We start from the raw sequence: 20,921 nt of genomic DNA on the forward strand, positions 1-20,921 counted from the left end.
TTCAACACAAATGACCACTGCAAATGAGAAGGAATGTGCTGATCCCTGGAGAAGAGGAAAAAATGCATCCCTTTAAAACCACAGTTTTAAGAAAATGCTTTTCTTACTGTTGTAGAGAGACAGTCATGCAAGTGCTCATTCCATTCTTCAGCTGAGCCAGGCAAAGGCAGGGGGTACTTTTCATTTCTAATTGCTGACTACCTCTCTGTAATAGTAAGAAAAGTTGTTTTTAAACCACAATTGGAAAGGGACATACTTTTTATTTCTTTTAAACTGCTTTTATTTAACACATTTTATGATATCAGCAGGGAGTCCCAGATTCAAACCCCTGGGGATGTCGAGACACGAACATATTCCATTAGGAGCAGTGGAGGGGCAAGAAACCTGGAAGTGGGTCTTTAAATCTATTTTTCCACTGTTTTTTAATCCACAATTTTTTTTATCCCTTATTCCTGGCTGTCAAGCAACAGATTTCTAGAGAAAAACAGCTACCTGATTTGAAATTTGACCAGGTCCATCTGAGCTTACAATCTTCATAGCTTTCTCATTGTTTTCTTAAATTCAAGGCCCTTGCTGTTTTTGCTTATAGTCATAATCATGCATTTGATAATATTAAGGCTGCAAAAACAGTTTGCAGTTTTTGCACATGCTTATTTCACTCAAGGTTCCAATATATAATGGAATCTTTATCAAGCTTGAACAATAGTCGTGCACAGTTTTAAGTAACAGCACAATTCTATGTATGCCTACTGAATTCAGTGGGACTTACTCCTGAGTAAGCATGTATAGGATTGCAGCCCAAAATGAGCTGAAATATATACTGTAAGTGTGAGGAAGAATAAATGGGAAATCATCTCAATTTTAATGGCTCTTCAGGTGATTTCATGGGATGAGACAAGATAATGGAATGTATTTCGCAACAAATGCATTAAAATTTGAGGCTAAAGATAGTTTGAGCATTTGGAATGCTCTTTGCAACAGTTATGAGGCCTTGAAACTATTTACCATCCTGGAGGGATGGTGGTTGGCATGACGCCCTTAGTATGTATATTCTTGTAATCTTCCTGCCTATCTACTATGTTCTGTTTGGTTCTGGGATCTAAGCATGGACATCACTCTAGCCTACTGCATACATTATGAAGGGCGCTTGGTTCCAGAGCCTTGCGCACTGAAGATCGTACTTGCATGAATGCTGTAATGTATGAAATGAAAGCACATTGAAGATTGCATTGACTGCTTCCATGATTAAAAAGAATGTAACATCCATTTCTACTAGTCATGGGATTAGTCCAACAGTTCTTCAAGTGTAGGACATGAACCACTGGTGGGTCGCAAGTCCTTGTGTGAAAACAGGAACTGAATTATTTTCTGGAGCCTCTTGGAGGCCTCTTCCAGGACACAGACACAGTCAGTTGGCCTCTATGGGCCTCTGAATGGCCCACAGAAGCCTCTGGAAGTCTCTACTGCTTTGCTTCCAAAAACCAGTGGCTTCCTGAGGTTTCTGCGGGTCATTCAGAGGCCTGTGGAGGCCAATAAGTGGGTCCACAGTCTGGAAGAAGCCTCTGGAGATTCCAGTAATTTCAGCACCACCAGGAGTGTCACAACCTCCTACAGCAGATGAGGTGGATCATGGTGCTAAAACCACTGAATTAGTCCCTTCACCTACTGCTTCCAGGGAAAAATTCCTAGGTCACTCTCCTGCTCTCTTTCTGTGTGGCTCAGTCAGGTTGGTGCTTCCCCTGTATCCTATTCTGTACAAGCATCCTGGGTTAGGAAAGGCCAAATGGGGAAGGAGACAAGTGATGGTCTACTGCCAGTAGGTCAGTCAACTGATTAAACAAAATGAAACAGCACCCTAGCCAGTACCTCTCGCTTTAACAGCTTTGAAATGCAGAAATCAGTTGGTAAAGTTTTCCATCTCCTGGAACTGAATATTATCACCTGAGATTTTCTGCAGATTTTTTTTTTGCTAAAGTTACAGTTACTGGAGATGTCGTATGGCCTCCTTACTTGCTCCTTCTTCCCCCTGGTCTTCTATGCATCCTAACTGGAGGAGAAGCCACAGGTGCATCTCACTCTGAAACAAACTGGACCAGAGCTATGCAGACAGCTTCTTGTGTACTTTCTGTGTGCAGTCTAAATGCCACTGCCTTACAGCTGCAAGGAAGCTATGGAGCATGGGTCAACTTGAGCATGTGTTCCCTCACCTACTCAAACATGTGTAAATGTAGGAAATTGGCTGCTCAGATCTATAGAAAGGTCAAGACAATAAAATAATAAAAGACAAGATATAAAGGCCCATATGCACCCTGTTGTCCTCAGTAATGGAAGATGGAATTGTTTGAACTGCAAGCATAAATGTAACTTTGTTACTCACGTGCCTAGAGTTAGCCATAATATTGGTATGTGGATAAGGTATATTTGACTTTACTCCATCTCCAAGGTCCTTTTCCGCACCTTTCCCTTAAGTAAATTCTGCATACATTCAGTGTACAAGCATACCCCTGTTCTGGAAGTCCCCCACCCCACAGTTAAGTGAAACTGTGGGTAGGAGGGAATGCCCCCCCCACCCTTGTGAGGCAAGGGGAGCTGAGCATCCATCCACCTGTGGCCTCTGCTGGGCTCAGATTGCCTTCCAGAGGCCGAAAAACAATGAACAGTTTTGGCCAAGAAACACAACTTCCAGTTTTCTACTGAAAACTGGAAGTGACATTTTTATCCCTTTAGAAGGCATTTGGGGAGGGCTCATGGCCTCTGCTGGGCTCAAAAGACCCTCTGGAGGCGAGGGGAGCCAGAGGGGACGCGTGCACAGGAACCCCCATAATCCCAATCAGCGGATAAGTGAAAGCACAGATACAGGATCCATGGATATGGAGGCCCCCCATATTTACTTGAGTATCACATTATAGACTATAAATCATGTTCAGTGGATTGGCTTGTTGCTGCACAAGCCTGACATTGGAACACCAACCTTAGAAGCTTTTACTAGGATCAACAAAATATGAACTGGCCCTCTTGATCTAGAGATATATGTAATTGATTTCCAAATCAAATGTTTATGCTTTAAATACCCCATGCAACGTTTTGATGGCTCAAGGGGAAAGAAATGTTGCAGGCACAGATTCTGTTGTAAGATATTATTATAAGTAGCTATATGAGAAGATTAAATCCTGATACTGCTTCTTTTCAAAAAGATTTCCTTCTTTAAACCCAAAAATGAACCATATGCCTGACTTGGGTTCTAATTTTGATCGTGAAACTTATCTTAACATATTTCACATCTGATTATATTTTCACATCTGAACACTATTTAAGTTTTGGTGCCATTCCAGAGGTCTTTGTATGGGTTGCATACAATGTGGATTGCACAGTTTGCCAGACATTTGATTGGGGATTTCCCTTTTGGGGAAGAGGGAAAGGATGTCTACCAGCCTTCCTGTTTTTCAGATATGTGTTTAGTGATGTTAGAGTGGATGGCGTCAACTATCTGTTCAGTGGTGCTGATCCAATTTATGTGCACCTCTGATGTAGAGATCATATCTAGAACAGCAGTCCACTTATGGAATGTTTTAGGTTTACAGTCCTCATGACTGTGTGAAAATTACCTCTTCATAGTGTCTCTTGTTCCCAATGTCAAACCTGGTTTGACAGCTGCATTAATCTGATTGAAAACATATTGTGTGGCATTTCTTCTCTATGTTCTTTGCAGTGGAGTTCTGGTCATGCATACATCTGACCTTGGAAACATTCAGAGCTTTGTTGAGTATTGCCCCCTACCCTCAAGTGGGGAAACCCACTCTGTGCCTTGAGAGCAAAAGAATGCTCAGTCTCCGTCACCTTTCCATCATCTTCGCAGTATTGCTAAAAATATTTCTTCTTTGTTTTTATTTCCTTCAAATGAAGAAAACAACAACAATTTTTACCTCAGTTTATCATTTTATTTTTATCTTTAGTGTTAGTAAATAGTTCATACAAATAAATATATTGTATTAAAATACTCTGCTTAGTTTGTTGATAGTTCACTGCTCTGCCATATGGCAAGTAGGGTCCATTTTAAGTGTCTTTACTGTGGGTTTAAACCATCTTTTACTGGAAGCCATGACTCTTGACTACTCTGGCAGAATACCACATTGTGCACACATGCTTAGATGATTATTTTAACATTTAATAAAGTAGCATCTCTTTAGCAGAAACAGTGTATGCTTTACAGTGATTACATTACTTGTAGTTCATAGGTTTGTACCTACTCCTTGGACACTTCTAAGTTCTACTGATTTCAGTTGGATACATTTAAGCCCGTGCTTAAGGGCATAATCTTAACCGACTTTCCAGCACTGACATAGCTGTGCCAGTGTGGTGTGCACTGCATCCTGCAGTGGGGAAGCAGTCAAGGGGGCCTCTTCAAGGTAAGGGCATATTAATTACCTTACCTTGGGGCTGCCTTGTGGCTAGATCAGTGCTGGAAAGTTGGTTATGTTTGCGCCCTAAGTCTCCCATTGTAACCAATGGGACTGTAGTACTTACAGATCATTTCCAAATCTCTTAAAGTAGCTGAAAGCCTGAAAGATGATTTTTTCTTCATGGCTGATATCCTAATTTTGGGCTATGTTGTAATGCTGCTGCTGTTTTCAATTTTAGTCGACGTTGGCGTCGATGGAACAGATTCAATCGAAGAAGATGTAGAGCTGCTGTAAAATCTGTTTCATTTTATTGGTTAGTTATTGTACTGGTCTTCCTCAACACATTAACCATCTCTTCAGAGCATTACAACCAGCCGGATTGGTTGACACAGATACAAGGTAACTTGAAAAACTATTGTCTTGTTTCATGCAATAACCAAGAGAAATCGGTTGTGCATTTACTGTAGTGAACTTGTACTCTGACCTTTTACGATTTGTAAGTCATTTGGTATTGCTTCAGATTTTTAAGCTGTGTGACTAAGGACAATGAGAATGTCTGTAGAACCATGTAGTATGTTATGGCTAAAACATAGCCAAATTACATGAATTGCAGTCACAGTACACTTAACTCTAACAATGCAGTCCTATACATGTTTACTCAGAAGTAAGTCGCACTGTTTTCAGTGTGGCTGGCTCCAAAGTAAGTATGTATAGGATTGCAGCCTAGGTTAATTTTATTCTATTGACAGAATGGCTCCATAATTTAATGTCTTATGGACCATAGGTATGAAGCCATATTTTGCCATTCATCTGAGCTGCAAACCAGTTATTTTCTTCAACTTCAAAATTTGCATTCAGTCTCCCCACCACCCTGCATTTTTTCCAATTATTTCTCAGTCTCTGCAGATATACTTTTTTTAAAAGTAACATGTATAAGTAGAAGGATTGTGAGGTAGAACCCTCAAAAAGTACTCCATAAACCCCGTCCCTGGTTTATCGACTTGACTCCAGTAGACTCATGAAACATAGTTGCCCGTGCAGGTACTCTTGTTTGCCTCTGTGAGTTTGGATATATTGAAGTGCCACATTCCCCATTATTTCCTAACACAGGTAGGAATCTGGAACTTCATGTAAATGTTGAGCTTGGTGATTCTGTCAGGACCCCAATGAGCTTCGAAACATATCTATACTGAAGTCAAATTTGCAGAACCTTTAAAAAAATTAATCAAAATTCACTTTCACATAATGTATTGCTTGGATTCTTATTTGTTCCTGAGCTATGTTTTAGTGAGCAGTGGTTGTATCACCTTAACTTGGGAAGAATGGGAGGTTTAGGATAATTTTTGACCAAAAGGGAAAAAATAGAGCCTAAGCCATGGTGTTTCACATATGAAACCTGAATCAGAAACAGATGCATCAAAATAACTTTCTGAATATTTTTCCCCAGATATTGCAAACAAAGTTCTTCTGGCTTTATTCACCTGTGAAATGTTAGTAAAGATGTACAGTCTCGGCCTGCAGTCTTACTTTGTGTCCCTTTTTAATCGTTTTGATTGCTTCGTGGTATGTGGCGGCATTGTTGAAACCATCTTGGTGGAGTTGGAAATTATGTCACCCCTTGGAATTTCTGTGTTCCGCTGTGTCCGTCTGCTCCGTATTTTTAAAGTCACCAGGTAGGGTGAACTCAAAATTGATACTCTTCTTACTTGCTGCTAAGTTTTACTGACACTTGTATGATCTGTAGCTCTTTTGTAATATTTCATCACGCGCTGTTCTTTTTTACGGTTTTTTTTTTGTTAACACACGCATTTTAATTTATAGGCACTGGACATCCCTGAGCAACTTGGTAGCATCCTTGTTAAACTCAATGAAGTCCATTGCTTCACTGTTGCTTCTGCTTTTCCTCTTCATCATAATCTTCTCATTGCTTGGAATGCAGCTGTTTGGAGGCAAATTTAATTTTGATGAAACTCAAACAAAACGGAGCACCTTCGATAATTTTCCACAAGCTCTTTTAACTGTATTCCAGGTAACTTTCTTTCACCCACTATAAAACATTTTATCTTTGAACAACAAAACTGTCTAAATAATCCTGTCTCCGGAAAAAAAAATCACTATCACAACTACTATTACTTCTGTTTGTGTTAAATAGCATTCTGCTCATTAAAGTCAAATATTCTGGTAATCTTGCATCATTTTGTACCATTTGTTCATATCATGTATTCAATCTATCTATGCAGCATAGCTTTTATGTTAACGTCATTAATATTAAGTTGTCTTTTGTTCATTCAAAATATAGCTATAAAACAATGGGAGTCATTTAATGTAAAATAATCCTTTCTCATGTTTAACTTTGTTTTACAACTGTTTATACTTCTCAATAGAACCTTGTCAAGTTTATAGTTGTATCTTGTATAATTATGCCAATCAAAGGCCTGTGAGGGCAAATTCACATGTGCGATGGGGCGTTCTTTCTTTCTTTCTTTCTTTCTTTCTTTCTTTCTTTCTTTCTTTCTTTCTTTCTTTCTTTCTTTCTTTCTTTCTTTCTTTCTTTCTTTCTTTCTTTCTTTCTTTCTTTCTTTCTTTCTTTCTTTCATTGATCAGTGCATGAAATGCTGCTTTTAAACCTTGAGTAATCACATGATGTGATTGAGGAGGGGCGAATAGAAAGGGTTAAAATGCTCCTCACTGCTCCTCAGGTTAAAACGGAAGAAAGTCTGCAGTTTACTGTAAAGTTTACATGAGCCTTTACAGTCAAGTAAAGCTCTCAGCAGTGGGGCTCACCCCAGGGCAAGGGAATAAATGCTCCCTTACCCTGAGGTCTCAATATACGAGACCAAAACTCTACTGTGGAATACAGTGAATGCCACGTTGGCAAGGCTGCATCGTTACATGAGGAGTTAGGTAGGATTGGGGTGCCCAAGGGCTAGTGATCTCTAAAAGAAAATTCACTGCATTTTGACAAAACTATTTTTTCTAGACCAGTGGTTCTCACATTTTTAGCATTGGGACCCACTTTTTAGAATGTGAATCTGTCAGAACCCACCGAAAGTGATGTCATGACCAGAAGTGACATCATCAAGCAGGAAAATTTTTAACAGTCCTAGGCTGCAATCCTACCCACATGTACTCAGGAGTAAGTTCCACTGACTACCATTGTTAAAAGCATATACAGAGTAGCTTGTTAAAAGATCTGTAACATTTCCCTAAATGCAGTCACATACCTTGGTAGCATCAAGTCTAAAATATTAAAAATAAAATATTGAAATGAATGGGGACCCACCTGAAATTGGTTTGTGACCCAGCTAGTGCGTCCTGACCCAAAGTTTGAGAAACACTGTTCTAGACTTCTTTGGATGTGTTAAGAAACATTCAAGGGCTTTATATGTATAATATAGATTGTTCTCATGAAATTTGTGGAAGAGAAGTAACCAGTCTAAACGAAAGAAATGAACCTTCCCATGCGGAGGTGCCAAAGAAAATTTTTTTTAAAATACACTTGTTTAATGATCACAGTCTTCTGGATTATTCTAGAAGCAACAAAATGTAACTATTTTTTAAAATTTTCAAATCACCTAGTCACGTTTCCTTGCAGAAATTTGTCACTCTAATAGAGCTGTTTTCAATCACTGTGCCATGGCATACTGGTGTGCTGTGAATGGTCCCCAGGTGTGCCTTGGGAATTTGGAGGAAGGTCGTTTATCAATAGGACCATTGGGGAATATGAACCCCATTGACAGCACAGTGTGCCTTGTGAATTGTCAAAAACCTGATGGTGTGCCTTAACTATTTTAGTGCCTTGCCAGTGTTCTGCAAGACAGGGCCTCTGAGAGGAATTTTATCAGGGGGTACAAAGTTTCTTTTGGGCCCCTTTGCAAAGGGGGGGTGAAACAGAGCAGGAGAGGGTGGTGACGGGTGATCAGAATAGGGACAGGAAGGGGCAAAGCAGGGTGAGGGGAGTGTAGAGACAGCTGAAAAAGTCTTTGGAGCCCAGGTCTACCCACCACGATGGCATCGGTAGTGTCCCCAGCATCCTGTATAGGCAACAAATCTGAGTAGATAGGAAAATTTCAGATCCCAGGAAATTTCTGGGCCCCCTCCTTTGGCTCCTGGGCCCCCCTTTTGACCCTGGGCCCTGGTACAAATTACCCCCTTTACCCCCCTCTTAGGCCCTGCTGCAAGATGAAAAAGGTTGAAAATCACTGCTCTAATACTAATATTTTCCCAAGGAAGCAATGAAACTTGATTCTTGAGAGCACAATCCTGAACACTCTTTGGGTCGACCAAGTCCCTTGCAACAACCTGGGAGCTTTGCAAATGTGCTGTAAGGGGAGTTGGGGAGACTGGTGCAAGAATGTGCTCCAGCCTCCCCTTGCCAGATTCCACCAACAACTGAGTTCGTGACGGCAAAGTCATTCGTGAGTTCGTGCCAGCAAAGTCAGACCAGCGCGGGAATCTGATAAGGGCGGGGGGGGAGAGTGGAACTGGGTGTTCTGGGGTGGGGGAAGGCAGGCAGCGGGTGGGCCCATGGGTGGCCAGGTTGGACCCAGGAGGGGGTCATGCCAGGATCCAGTACTTAAGCCAAATCCTAACCCCCCCTCCTGGGTGACCCGGCACAGTGCTGGGCTGCTCAGATCTGTGCCACCACTTTAAGTGGTGCAGATCCAAGTTTCTCTTTTCCTACAGTTTGGAGCTGACAAAAAGTAAAGGCTAAGAATGCCAGCTTTGAACCAGGAAGTCACCTGTACACATCTCACCTTAGCCCCAGATTCATTAAAGGCAATCCACTTCTTAGTCTTAGGCAATCCACTTCTCTCATAGCATCAGTCCCCCTTGCTGGTACTGTGATGATGATAACTATACTAACTACATTATACGGCATTATATGGACATTGTAAGAATTGTCAAGGTGAATGTATGTAAAGTAGTATTACTACATCCGTGGCGTCACTAGGGGGTGCGTGCGGGGCTTACTGGGTGATGCACATGGGGGTGTGGCATGCTAAAATTGCAGTTAGGAGTAATACCATCATGCTATGTACTGTTGGATGCAGAATGTCCAGTAGAATGCAATGCAAAAAACCAGAGTGAAATATCTCCTTTCTATCAAAAGTTATGGCCAAAAAACAGGAGAAAATGCATGGAGCCCTATGGAAAGTGAAACTGAGTCATATTGCATGTTTACTCACGAGTAGGTAAACGTGCCTTAGTTTCTCAGAAAGGGCAGGCTGAGAGGAATCTAATGACACCAGGATGGTCCTGATCCAATGAATGCAGCCCCCAAAAACACCTGAAAAGGAAGTCCCTCCCTCCAAGCAAATGTATTGAGCCCTATGGAAAGTGAAACTAAGCCTCATGGTTGTGTTTACTTGCGAGTAAGCAAACATGCCTTGGCTGGTGGTCAGGCCAGGCAAAGGGGAATGTGAAGCCACAAGAATGGTCCTGATCTGATGGAACTGGAGCTCAACAAATGCTCCAGAAAGCAACCTTCCCCCCCCCCCCAACTAAAAAGGATCAAAACAGAGGCTTCAGCTGATAAGGTGAACTTTTTGAGACTTGCAAAGTAAGGTGGATTCTGACAGTGATCTGGTTTAAACAGAAGTTCTTAAATTGAACTGGGCACTGGGTAGGGTTGAAAATCTTACTGGTTTTGGAGGGGGTGTTATTGCAGGCAGGCTACAGAGGAAATTCACTTGCTGGAACAGGACTGGCTTCTGCTTATTTAATTATTTGTTTTACTTTAATTATACTTATTTTAATTTGCCTGATGATGTCACTTCCATCATGACATCACTTCTGGTGGGTCTTGGCCAGATTGTCATTCTAAAAAGTGGGTCCCAATGCTGAAATTTTGAGAACTGTTGCAATAAGGTACTAGTAAGTTGACACCTGGGAGGGGTGTGTGACACCACTAGTGACTAAAATCACTAAAATCACAGTTTGGAGGAATAATACCATCATGTTATATATCAATCAGTGTGTACTTTCATGCAGAATGTGTTCTATCTTTGTTCGATCAAAAGGTACAACCAAAAAACCATTGGGGGCGGAGTAATGGTACATCACCACGCCCGCCACCTGGGGTGTTGCCCCACCCACTGCATGGGGGTGATACGCTGGCATCCCGTACTGGGTGATGTGAACCCTAGTGATGCCACTGACTACATAAATACTTAACATTTATGTACTGAGTGTGAAAATTACTTCACGTGTATTATCTTGTTGTCTTTACAATAAGCCCTATAAGGTGGATAGTATTATCCCCTTGTTGATGCTGAGGATTTGAGGCTTACTAAGACCATCAAGTAAGTTAATGGCAGAGGTGAAATTTGAAATGGGAAAGTCTTGTTTCACATGATGGTCTTTTAGTCATTGCTCTTCACCTGTGCTCACTAAATCATGCCCTGCAGGCTGGATCCAGCATCTCATGGATGCAGTATGGGATCATGGCACTGAGCTTTCTATTGTACTGCAGACCCCCCCCCCCCATTTTACTGCTGATCGTCTCAGAACCTTACACCAGACAGCCGCTTCTGCCCAGAAATTGGGACACAGAGCCTGCTGTGGCGACAGGCTGCCCTACGTGAGATTCTAAGTCAATTGATGGCAAAATGAGGGGGCTGTAGCATGGAACAGAAAGCTCCATGCCACGCCCAGACACCTTTTTTTGAGACACAGCGGTCTGCAGTTTAGAGACCACTCACTACACCTTTCAGCATTTTGAATACACTATATAATGCTTAATATTAATATCAGATTTACATTTGTACATATAGTCACATACTCAGAAACAGCTAGCACAACCAATGAAGATAATAACTATAATGTCAGAAAGGGCCCTAAATATTTGTTTAAGCATTAATTAGGCAATTGGTTTTTGAACGTTTCTCTAAAATGTACATGCAATTTATTGGCAAAGCAGCTTTGGTGTAGTACAATGAGTACGGCTAAACCTTAGTTTCAGAGGTATCCTCATTTCAATAGAAGCATAAAAGAATGTATAGTAGAGTATAGTAGAATATGATATAATTTACTGTACAAACAAGTTCACCACAATTGACATTTTCTTGTTATGGAATATTTCCATGTTGTGAGCTTTAAAAAAAAAGTCATTTTATTTGTATTGTTCTGTGTTCATTCAGTAATAAGGAATCTACTTCTTAGATTCTAACAGGTGAAGACTGGAATGCTGTTATGTATGATGGCATTATGGCATATGGTGGCCCATCATCATCAGGAATGATAGTCTGTGTATACTTCATTATTCTCTTCATCTGTGGTAACTGTATCCTTTCATTTTAAAAGTGGCATGTGCATCCATTCTTCAATTCATAAATGTAAAATGTTGAAGAACATAAAAGCATTTAGAGTTTTAGATATAATCCTATATTTTGAATTCTGACCCCAGTGCTCCAAAAATGGAAATGCTTTGATCTTCTTATCAGTTATTTCTGATTTGTTGATTTTATTCCGGGATAAAAGCTTTAAAACAATAGAAACTAATGGGCTTCATTTGTGAACTGAGAATGAAGAATAAAGAAAGGGATGTAGAACTGAGAGATGGGGGAGGTTAACTGTGTAAAGAACAGTGCTGTTTGGTAGGTGGTGGTATGGGGAAATGTCAATCACCAATAGTTGCCCTGTTTCCATCACTGAGTGACTTCTGTTTTATTGCCAGTGATGGGCCCATGTTTACCCATGTAAACATGTAAATGATTACCCATGATGTTTTTGTTTTTCCTTTAGGATACTGCAAGGGAGATGTGTGACTCACCTGAGGTCTGAGAGAATCAGTGCATCAATCTCTTCGTTTATATATTTCTTAAAATTTTCATTGTCTTTCCTCTTGGGGACATCAAGTTTTATAAAATAAAATTAAAACGTGAAATTTAAATGTCCAATAACAAACTAAAACAGAGCAACAAATCTCACACAAAAAAATAGTATTCAGTAGCCTTAAAAAGCCAGAAAGGTGGACATGTATTAATTTCCCTTTGGAGGACGTACTGGGTGATCTGCAAAAAGGTACAGCAACTGAGCTTCCACTGGTGGCACACGTGAAGCAGTTTCTCTCCAGAGATCCTGTTTGCCAGATAGATTCACACAGAAGCAGGGGATTCCTCAGATACCTCAGAGCCAAGCCATTTAGTTGACGACCAGTGTCTGGAATTACACCTGGAAGCTATTTCGGAGTCAAGATCAGGGTAATATAATTATGCAATGATAACAGTCTGGCCAAGGATTCTCACCAGCTGCAGCTTCTAAATGCTTTTCAAAGAAAGCCTCACATACAGTGTGTTGCAGGAGTCCAAAAGTGATATAACCAAGCCCAGGGTAACAGCTACCTTCTGTCCAGATCTTCCTTCTCAAGGAAGAGTCACAGTTGAAACATCAACCAGAACTATGCACATGTGTTCTTGTCTGATGCCACTATTTGGCTATCCAGGAGCAAAGCTGGTCCAGAAATATCCCCACACTATGCACCTACTCCTCCAGAAGGAGAAGAGCCCCATCTAGAATAAACAGAACCACTTCTTCTCAATCTGTTCTCCTTCTCATCTCTGTTTTGTCTGGAATGAACAACTTAAAAAAAAATTGTTAATTCTTTAGCAAGAGAGGAAAAAAAATATATTGAAGCAAAGTGAGATTAGTCCAGCCAAAAGAACAAAAAAGGATACTATGGTCAGCGGTGTTGGCCATTCCTCCTTTGACAGCTTTTATTAGATAAGGTACATCCTGACCTGTTCCCACCCCAAAACATCCATGATATTCCCCCAAACAGCCCTTGCCACCAACTTACCTGTTCTAGCAGTGGTTTGGCAGTCCACCCCGCCAGTGTGGGGCTTCCCGGTTCCCACGCCATCAACAGTGAGCTTCCCAGTGTCAGGACAGATCTTGAGATGGTGGGCTTAGCCTTGCACTAAGAGATTGTGATAACAGAGTGTGAGAATAGGTAGGTTGTTGGAAGAGGCTGTTTGGGGGAAGATCATGGGTTGTATCAATGAAAGTGTCAACCCAATGTGCGGCTGTGGTGAAGAAAGCTAACTCCATGCTTGGGATCATTAGAAAAGGTATTGAGAATAAAATGAGTGATATTTTAATGCCATTATATAAATTGATGGTAAGGGCAAACCTGGAGTATTGCATCTAGTTCTGGTCACCACATCTCAAAAAGGATATAGTGCAAATAACAAAGGTTCAGAGGAGAGCAACCAAAATGATTACTGGGCTGGGATAACTCCCTTACGAGGAAAGGCTATAGCGTTTGGGGCTCTTCAGGGGATGGACAGAGTGCATATAGGGATGTTCTTTTCCCTTTCGCGCAACACCAGACCCAAGGGACAGCCACTAAAATTGAGTGTTGGGAGAGTTAAAACAGACAAAAGAAAATATTTCTTTAACCAGCATGTAATTAGTCTGCAGAATTTCTTGGCAAAGAATGTGGTGATGGCATCTGGGCCAGATGCCTTTAAAAGGGAACTGGATAAATTTATGGAGGAAAAGTCCATCACAGGTTACAAACTTTGATGTGTATGTGCAACCTCCTGATTTTAGAAGTAGGCAACCACAGGTTGCTAGATACAAGGGAGGACACCAGGATGCAGGTGTCCTCTTGTCTTGTGTGCTCACTGAGGCACCTTGTGGGCCTCTGTGAGATACTGGAAGCCTGATTAGATGAGCCTTTGTCCTGATCCAGCAGGGCTTTTCTTATGTTCTTATCCATCAGTGAAAAGCCCTGTTAGGATTGGGATGTGAGTTTTATGAAGTTTTATGACTTCACCATATAGTCTTCTAGCAGAAGAAAGACACAGAAGAAAATGTGGAATGTGGAGTTAAAAGCAAAGTGTTCTAGTATTCTCTAGAACAGTGTTTTCCAACTTGATTGTGGACCCTCCAGGCAACTTGAAACACTGAATTCCTCCTTAAGCTGCTACTGGTGGTGATGGTAGGACAGTGACAGTGTCACATCTGAGTTTACGCTGCTACCAAAGTAAAAAAGGGGAGGGGGTTTCAGATTTACCAGGCAGCAGTGGCTGGAGATGCTGCAAAACCTAGGTTCCCGCTGCTGGGTAAGTCTGAACCCCCGTTTTTAAACTTCAGTGGTGGTGATTCGAACCTGAAAGTGCCATCACCACTGAGTTGCCAATCCAAAAGATTGGGCCCTAAGGCCCTAAGACTGGCTGACACTGGGCTAGCACCGGTAGAGCACCAGAGCTCTGGCAGTCGCGCAGATTGCTGGGCAACAGAGAGGTGGGTGGAAGCATGGGGGGAGGCAGGGAGGAGGTTTTCTGGGGGGGGGAGGTGGAGGGAGGGGGGGAGGGCAGGGAGGAGGCATGCCAGGGGGCTTTGCTCTACCAGATCCTGAGCTTCCATGTCAGGCTTTACCCGGGGGAAGAGGACGAAAGTCCCCTTCTCCTGAGGAGGAGGCGAGAGGTGCCTGCGGCTCACAGGATGCAGCGGCAGCCATTTTCGGCTCTGCTGCAGCCCCGCACGCCGGGCATCTCAGTATTCAAGGTAAAGGTCGGGAACTACTTCCCTGGAAAAATAGCATAATAGACAATCCAATTCAAACCCTGGGGAGTTCCTAGTGAACAATGAAAATTTATGTGTGGAGCTGCCACACATAACTTCAAATAACTTAGTTATTCAAATAATAAGTTATTCAAATCTGAATAACTTCAAATTGATGTTGAGGTTAACTGAAGAACTTTTCTTCGTCTCGAATCCTGTGTACATCAGTATCTGTTCCTGCAAAGAGCAGCTCATCATGACTAAATCAGTCATACATTTTGATTTTGTAGATTTTTGAAATGTTGTTGGTGTTTTTAAAGGTTGTATTTCTCTCCCATAAAGCCAAATAGAATAATTTCATTTTCTGAGTTAGTGCAAGGGGATTTCCTGGTGGAATTATGTACTTTGTATATTTCCAATGACCCAGGAAATGACTTTCTGGAGTTTATCAGTGGCGTCTGTGTGATGGCTATCATGCCGATCAAGAGCTGCTAATCATGATGACTGTATACTTCCTCCAAGTTCAGAACTTCATGATATCAGTTGTAGGGAAACAATGGCAAGAGAGGGATATGCCTTCAGCTTCTGCTTGTAGACTTCTCAGAGGCAGCTGGTTGGCCAACATGAGAACAGAAGAGATCCAACAAGGCTCTGCTTATGTTCCTATATCCTCCTATTTAGTTTGCTGTGGTATAATTGTAAATCTGAGGCTTGATTTACTGTAATCAATTTACTTACTTGACATGCTACTATTTTATTGATGATGGTGAATTTTCAAATTGACAAAGAACAGGTTGCAATGCATATGTAATATCCTTAAAATGCTTTGGATTAGATATCTTGTTAAATGTCTTCTTGGCCATTGCGGTTGATAACCTGGCAGATGCTGAAAGTCTGAATAGTGCACAGAAAGAAGAAGCAGAGGAAAAAGAGAGGAAGAAGAATGCCAGGTATAGAAGAAATGACACCATAAGAATTAACCTTTGCTGCTTTCTTTACTTTTCTTTTGAAAACATCCTTAAAGAATCAGGGAGATTATAAACAGGAAATGTTTTAAAAGTTATTTGGAAAGTTGCTATGAATTAGGGAGAGCAAATTGCTATTAATGTACTTCACTGAGCATTATAAGTAGATTGTACACATAGGTTGTACACAACTAAGTTGTGTGTGTATAATACAGTAGGCTGTACATTCGTAAGTAGTTTATACAGAGGTCTGTATTGTCAGTTCTGAAAACTGTCCCTAGGCAGTATTCAATTCTCCCCCCCCCCGTCAGTTTAATATGGACATCTGTTGGGTATGACTTTATCAACAGCACATGAGCATGAGGTATACAAGAGTTTCTGAGGTTGTTTTTTTTTAAGGTCTGTACATGATGTTGGCAAACCTTCGCTGTTGTAAAAGCTAGGTTTGCCTCCTATTATTTATAAGGTGGGATGTTGAGCTCTGATTTGTAACAGCTAAAGGAAGCACACAGGTGAGGACCTCAGAACCCGCCCACTGCTTACCTCCCTGCTGCCACACGCCCAGGTACTTTTTTCCCACCATGTATGTTTTCCAGCATCAGCCACCTGATTGAGTGAAACATGGCACTGGGAAAGAAACTGTTGGTGTAAATTGTGGATAATTTAGCATTTGCTCACACATGCAGACACACAAACATCAGTTTTTTGTCTAAAATTGTATCTACACATGTCACTCTTCCTGTGACTGAGGGCAGGTGCAGTTTTTGTAGATTGCCTTTTCACTTTTAATAGAGTCAGTAGTTGGCCATCTGGTTTAAATTTTTTTTCTGTGGTTCTTTCATTGCTTTTTTTTGTAGAAAAGAGAGTTTGGATACTAAAAAGGGGGACAAATCTGACAGTGATCAAAAGAAGGCCAAGGATGCAAAGGTACCTCATTTCTGCACACATTTGCATATCTGTTCTTCCTGTTTCCAAGACTTCCAGCTACTACCTACCTCATAGTCTGCATCAACCAATCTATGGGAATACACACAACCCCAGTTGAGAGTATCTCAACCCCAGATCCAAGTACGTAGATCTCTTTATCTCAACCCCAGATCCAAATGCATAGATCTATTTAGCCAGCCAGAACTGTTAAACTAGTTACTAAATGGTGGTAACGTTGAACATTTTTAAGAGCAGGAATGGTGGGGAGATGAGAGTGGTCCGCATGTTGCATCAATTTGCTGCTCAAGCTTTATTTCCTTAAGTGTACTCTACTTTTACAATAGGTTACAATTAATGAATATGGACAAGGAGATGATGAAGACAAAGATCCCTATCCACCTTGTGATGTTCCAGGTAGTACTCCACGTACAACATTGTGGTTGCATGTACCAGAGGGCTGGCACAGGACCTCCTACTGGTGCTGCTTGTTCTAATAGTCGTAAATGTGCTTTATGACTTGTTTGCTGCACTCTAGGCCAGCACAGCAGCCACTACAGCAGTATACCCAAAGAGTAGGGTTGCGCTGGCAGTGACTGTAATGTGCTTGTGGCACATTTGCAGTGCTCTGTGCCTCTGACATCACATAAAAGAAACAGGACTAAGGTGACGGTCATTCAGTACAGTAGTTGTAGTATCATTCCATGGGTTGAAGGGTAAGATAGCTTATTTGCATCCAGCTGGTGAAGAAATTTCACTGCTTTGCATAGGCCCTTTAGCTGTGTTCACAGGAGAGGATCTGTCCCACAAGGCGGTGGTGGAGGTCACAGCTGAATAAATGAAAGATTGCCCATTGTGAACACAGCAGTAAGATACAGGCAGAGTAGAAAAACTGTTCTCAGCCAAAAGCTGCAGGCAAAACTTTAGGATTGACGCATTATCTTTCAGTGCAATAATACAGAAGCTGGCATCTGCAATTTGGTTAACCAAACAAAATTTGATTAAACTCCAGAAAGGTCCTAATACTAACTAGCAGTTGTTTGAAATATCTAGCTAGTCTTTCAAGCATTCTTTTTCATAATGTTATAAAATATTTTTATTTTATTTTATAGTAAATAAAGTATTCAATTTAAAGTAGGTGAAGAGGAGGAGGAAGAAGAGGAAGAGCCAGAAGTACCAGCTGGTCCTCGACCCAGAAGGATATCGGAACTAAATATGAAGGAGAAGATGACACCCATTCCTGAAGGGAGCGCTTTCTTTATTTTCAGCAATACAAACCCGTAAATAACGTTTTCATGTTTAATTCTTGAATTTTCTGTTGTTCAATTGTAGCACCACACTGAGGTCGCAAAGCCAACCCCCCCCCCCCACTTGGTCAGCACAAGTCCCTTGCACCGGCTGAAGAGCGACACGAAAGTGCTGTAAAGCACTTTCGGGCCACTCTGAGGGGAGACTGGCACAGACATGCGCTGGCCTCCCCACACCAGCGTGGGCCCCAGGAAGAGTTGAGTTCACGCCAGCTGAGTTCAGCTGACATGGAACAGGGGGGGAGGGGGGGAGGAGGCAGGAGGGGGATGTTTTGGGCCCGGGAAGGGTGGGCAGCGGGCATTCCTGTGGGTGGGCAGGGAGCAGGGCCAGGATCCGGCAGTTATGCCGGATCCTAGCCCTGTTCTCAGGTGGCCCAGAGCACCTCTTTAGGTGGCACAGATCCAAGTAGAACCATTGGGTTTCCCTTTGCCTTGGGCCGAGCTTCAGACAGCTTCAAACTTTCAGTGGATACAGCACAGGCCCGCCGGCCTGCCTGTTCCAGTGCAAGTTAGGATTGTGCTCTGAGACTCTCACATAAATAGCAGCATTTCTGCTGACTTCAGATGGCAAAACATAAAGAACAGTAAAAACGAATGAAGTCAGTACCACAAAAACTAGCCATTTGAGACCATGATAAAGCTGTGGTTAAGACCGAATTACAACAACTTTATAAACCTAATGGAATAAAAAATTCTCGGCATAGAGCTGGAGACTGCCAAGAAACTACTGTTTAGGGATGAGGGCTACAGTCCTTTCCACACTTTCCTGGGAGTGAGTCCCATTGACTATAATTGGACTTACTTCTGAGTAGATTCGCATAGGATTGGGCTCTAGGTGAGCGAAAGCTCTACACCTGGGGCAACACAACTGAAAAGCCTTCTCCTTAGTTGCCACCTGCTTCACTTCAGATGGTAGGAGCACCTAGAAGAAGGCCTCAAATGGTGACCTTAAATGGACACACATTGATAAGGGAGATGACATACCTTCTGTCTTCAGGCTCTCTGTTTGCAAGCTGTCTTTTCTCAGTTTAACATTGTGTTCCCACCTACTGGCTTAGAAATGACTGTCCTGAAGGATATAATGGGCAGTTGTGCCAAAATCCACAGAGAGGTCTAGTGGAGAGCCAGCAGGGTTGTACATTCCCTGTTTCTCTCCTGTTATAAGTAACTAGTGTGAACAGTACACTTTTTCTGTGCCAAAACCTGAAGCCAAAGTGAAATAGATCCAGGCAATTTGTCTCATTTGAATTGCACAGCTACTAGCAGCTTGAGCACCCTGCCCAAGAAGAAATTATTTGTGAGCATCCAATAGTTGTTACAATCATCAGGGTAAAGGAAAATGCACTGTCACCACCACCACCTCTTATATGGCTGGGTTTCATGTTCTCTTTCTCTTCTTCAGGATTCGAGTGGGATGTCACAGGCTAATCAACCACCACATTTTTACCAACCTCATTCTCGTCTTCATCATGCTTAGTAGTGCATCCCTTGCAGCTGAGGACCCTATTCGCAGCCATTCTTTTCGAAATAACGTAAGGAAAACATACCACAAAAGAATCTGCATGCTGGAATGTCTTTACAGGTCCTCTTCAAAATGGGAATAAATAATTAAGACGATGGACAATTACATATTGTTGCTTGTTAAATTTAAACTGTACCAGGCTATTTGTTTTAAAGTTCAGCAGAATATGGACGCAGATAGTGGGGATCCAGTTTCAAACATTGTGTTTCAAATGTGTTTTTTTCCTCTTACTAGTTTCATGACCCAGTCCTATCCTTTCACCTTCTCCCGCCAGTGCAGCCGCACTGAAAAGGCGTACAACTATATTCAGTGGGGGGAGGGGGACCAGAATCCCCTTTCCCCTCTGTAAGCCTCCTGCCCCACAATGAGTCTCCTCAGACCTGTGCCAGTGTTCTGGTAGTGCAAATCTGAAGAGATAAAGGGGGCAGGGAGTCTGTAGGTAAGGAAGACAGGATCTGGAGCACACGAACACTGATGGATTCACCCCTCCCGCATCCTCCCCGCTCCCATTCCTCTCTGCTCCCTGCCCAGTTTTGCTCCCTGCCTGTCCCCATTCCACACTCCCCCACGCTCAGCATCCCACACTTGCTTACCTGCTCTGGTGGCTGGCCAGTGCACTGTGTGCCGGAATTCTCCAGCCTTCCTGCTAATGCTCCAGCGGTACACACTGCCAGCACAGCACTGGCAGATCACTAGTTCCACCAGTGCGGCAGCCCATTAGGATTGCCTATCTTTTATCTTTCAAGTATATCTTGATGCCAAACAATCCAACTATATGATTTTGTCCCTCAGGTTTTGCACAGGGATGGGATTTTGATAAGATCCCAGTTACAAGCTAGCAATGTTCATGTGTAAGTTGCAATTTTGCTCTGCGGACACTTCTCCATATGATAATTCCGTTGAAAAGATCACCTTATGGTTTCTTTTTGCCTGAAAAAGGTAATATAATGGTAATATATATTTCACCCAATAATTAAATTATGTGAGCTGTGATGGCTGCAGTTTTTCAAAAGTAATTCTACTGTTCATTTAGTAATTCCACAGTATGTTCACCTTAAGCACTCAAAGAAATGAAAAAGTCCATCTAATTACATTTTAGAAGACAAACACTGTTTTCTTTAAAAAGTCAATTTAGGAAAATTATACAAAGGAGAAGAAAAAATCCTAACCATTGTTCATTGTTAGAATCATTCCATCCATTTAAGGTATGATTTTATTATGTATAATTGGCAAGATATGTAGTTTTAACACTGTGTCATTTATGCTAGTGTAGACATGTTTTATGCATTGC

General features: G+C 41.9%; 1 protein-coding gene across 2 annotated transcripts in view; it reads left to right on the top strand.

Annotated features, from left to right (window-relative positions):
* Positions 1-20,921, top strand: part of CACNA1D (calcium voltage-gated channel subunit alpha1 D) — a 277,638-nt gene that overhangs the window by 163,704 nt on the left and 93,013 nt on the right. For both annotated transcript variants that reach the window (XM_066613921.1, XM_066613922.1), the window contains exons 11-19: positions 4,639-4,799; positions 5,848-6,073; positions 6,222-6,429; positions 11,565-11,685; positions 15,748-15,862; positions 16,735-16,804; positions 17,149-17,218; positions 17,937-18,081; positions 19,511-19,640. In XM_066613921.1, coding sequence (XP_066470018.1) covers positions 4,639-4,799; positions 5,848-6,073; positions 6,222-6,429; positions 11,565-11,685; positions 15,748-15,862; positions 16,735-16,804; positions 17,149-17,218; positions 17,937-18,081; positions 19,511-19,640 — 1,246 coding nt within the window. The remainder of the gene's footprint in view (positions 1-4,638; positions 4,800-5,847; positions 6,074-6,221; positions 6,430-11,564; positions 11,686-15,747; positions 15,863-16,734; positions 16,805-17,148; positions 17,219-17,936; positions 18,082-19,510; positions 19,641-20,921) is intronic.

Source organism: Tiliqua scincoides, chromosome 2 (genome assembly GCF_035046505.1).
Source record: "Tiliqua scincoides isolate rTilSci1 chromosome 2, rTilSci1.hap2, whole genome shotgun sequence".
NCBI classification, from domain to species: domain Eukaryota; kingdom Metazoa; phylum Chordata; class Lepidosauria; order Squamata; family Scincidae; genus Tiliqua; species Tiliqua scincoides.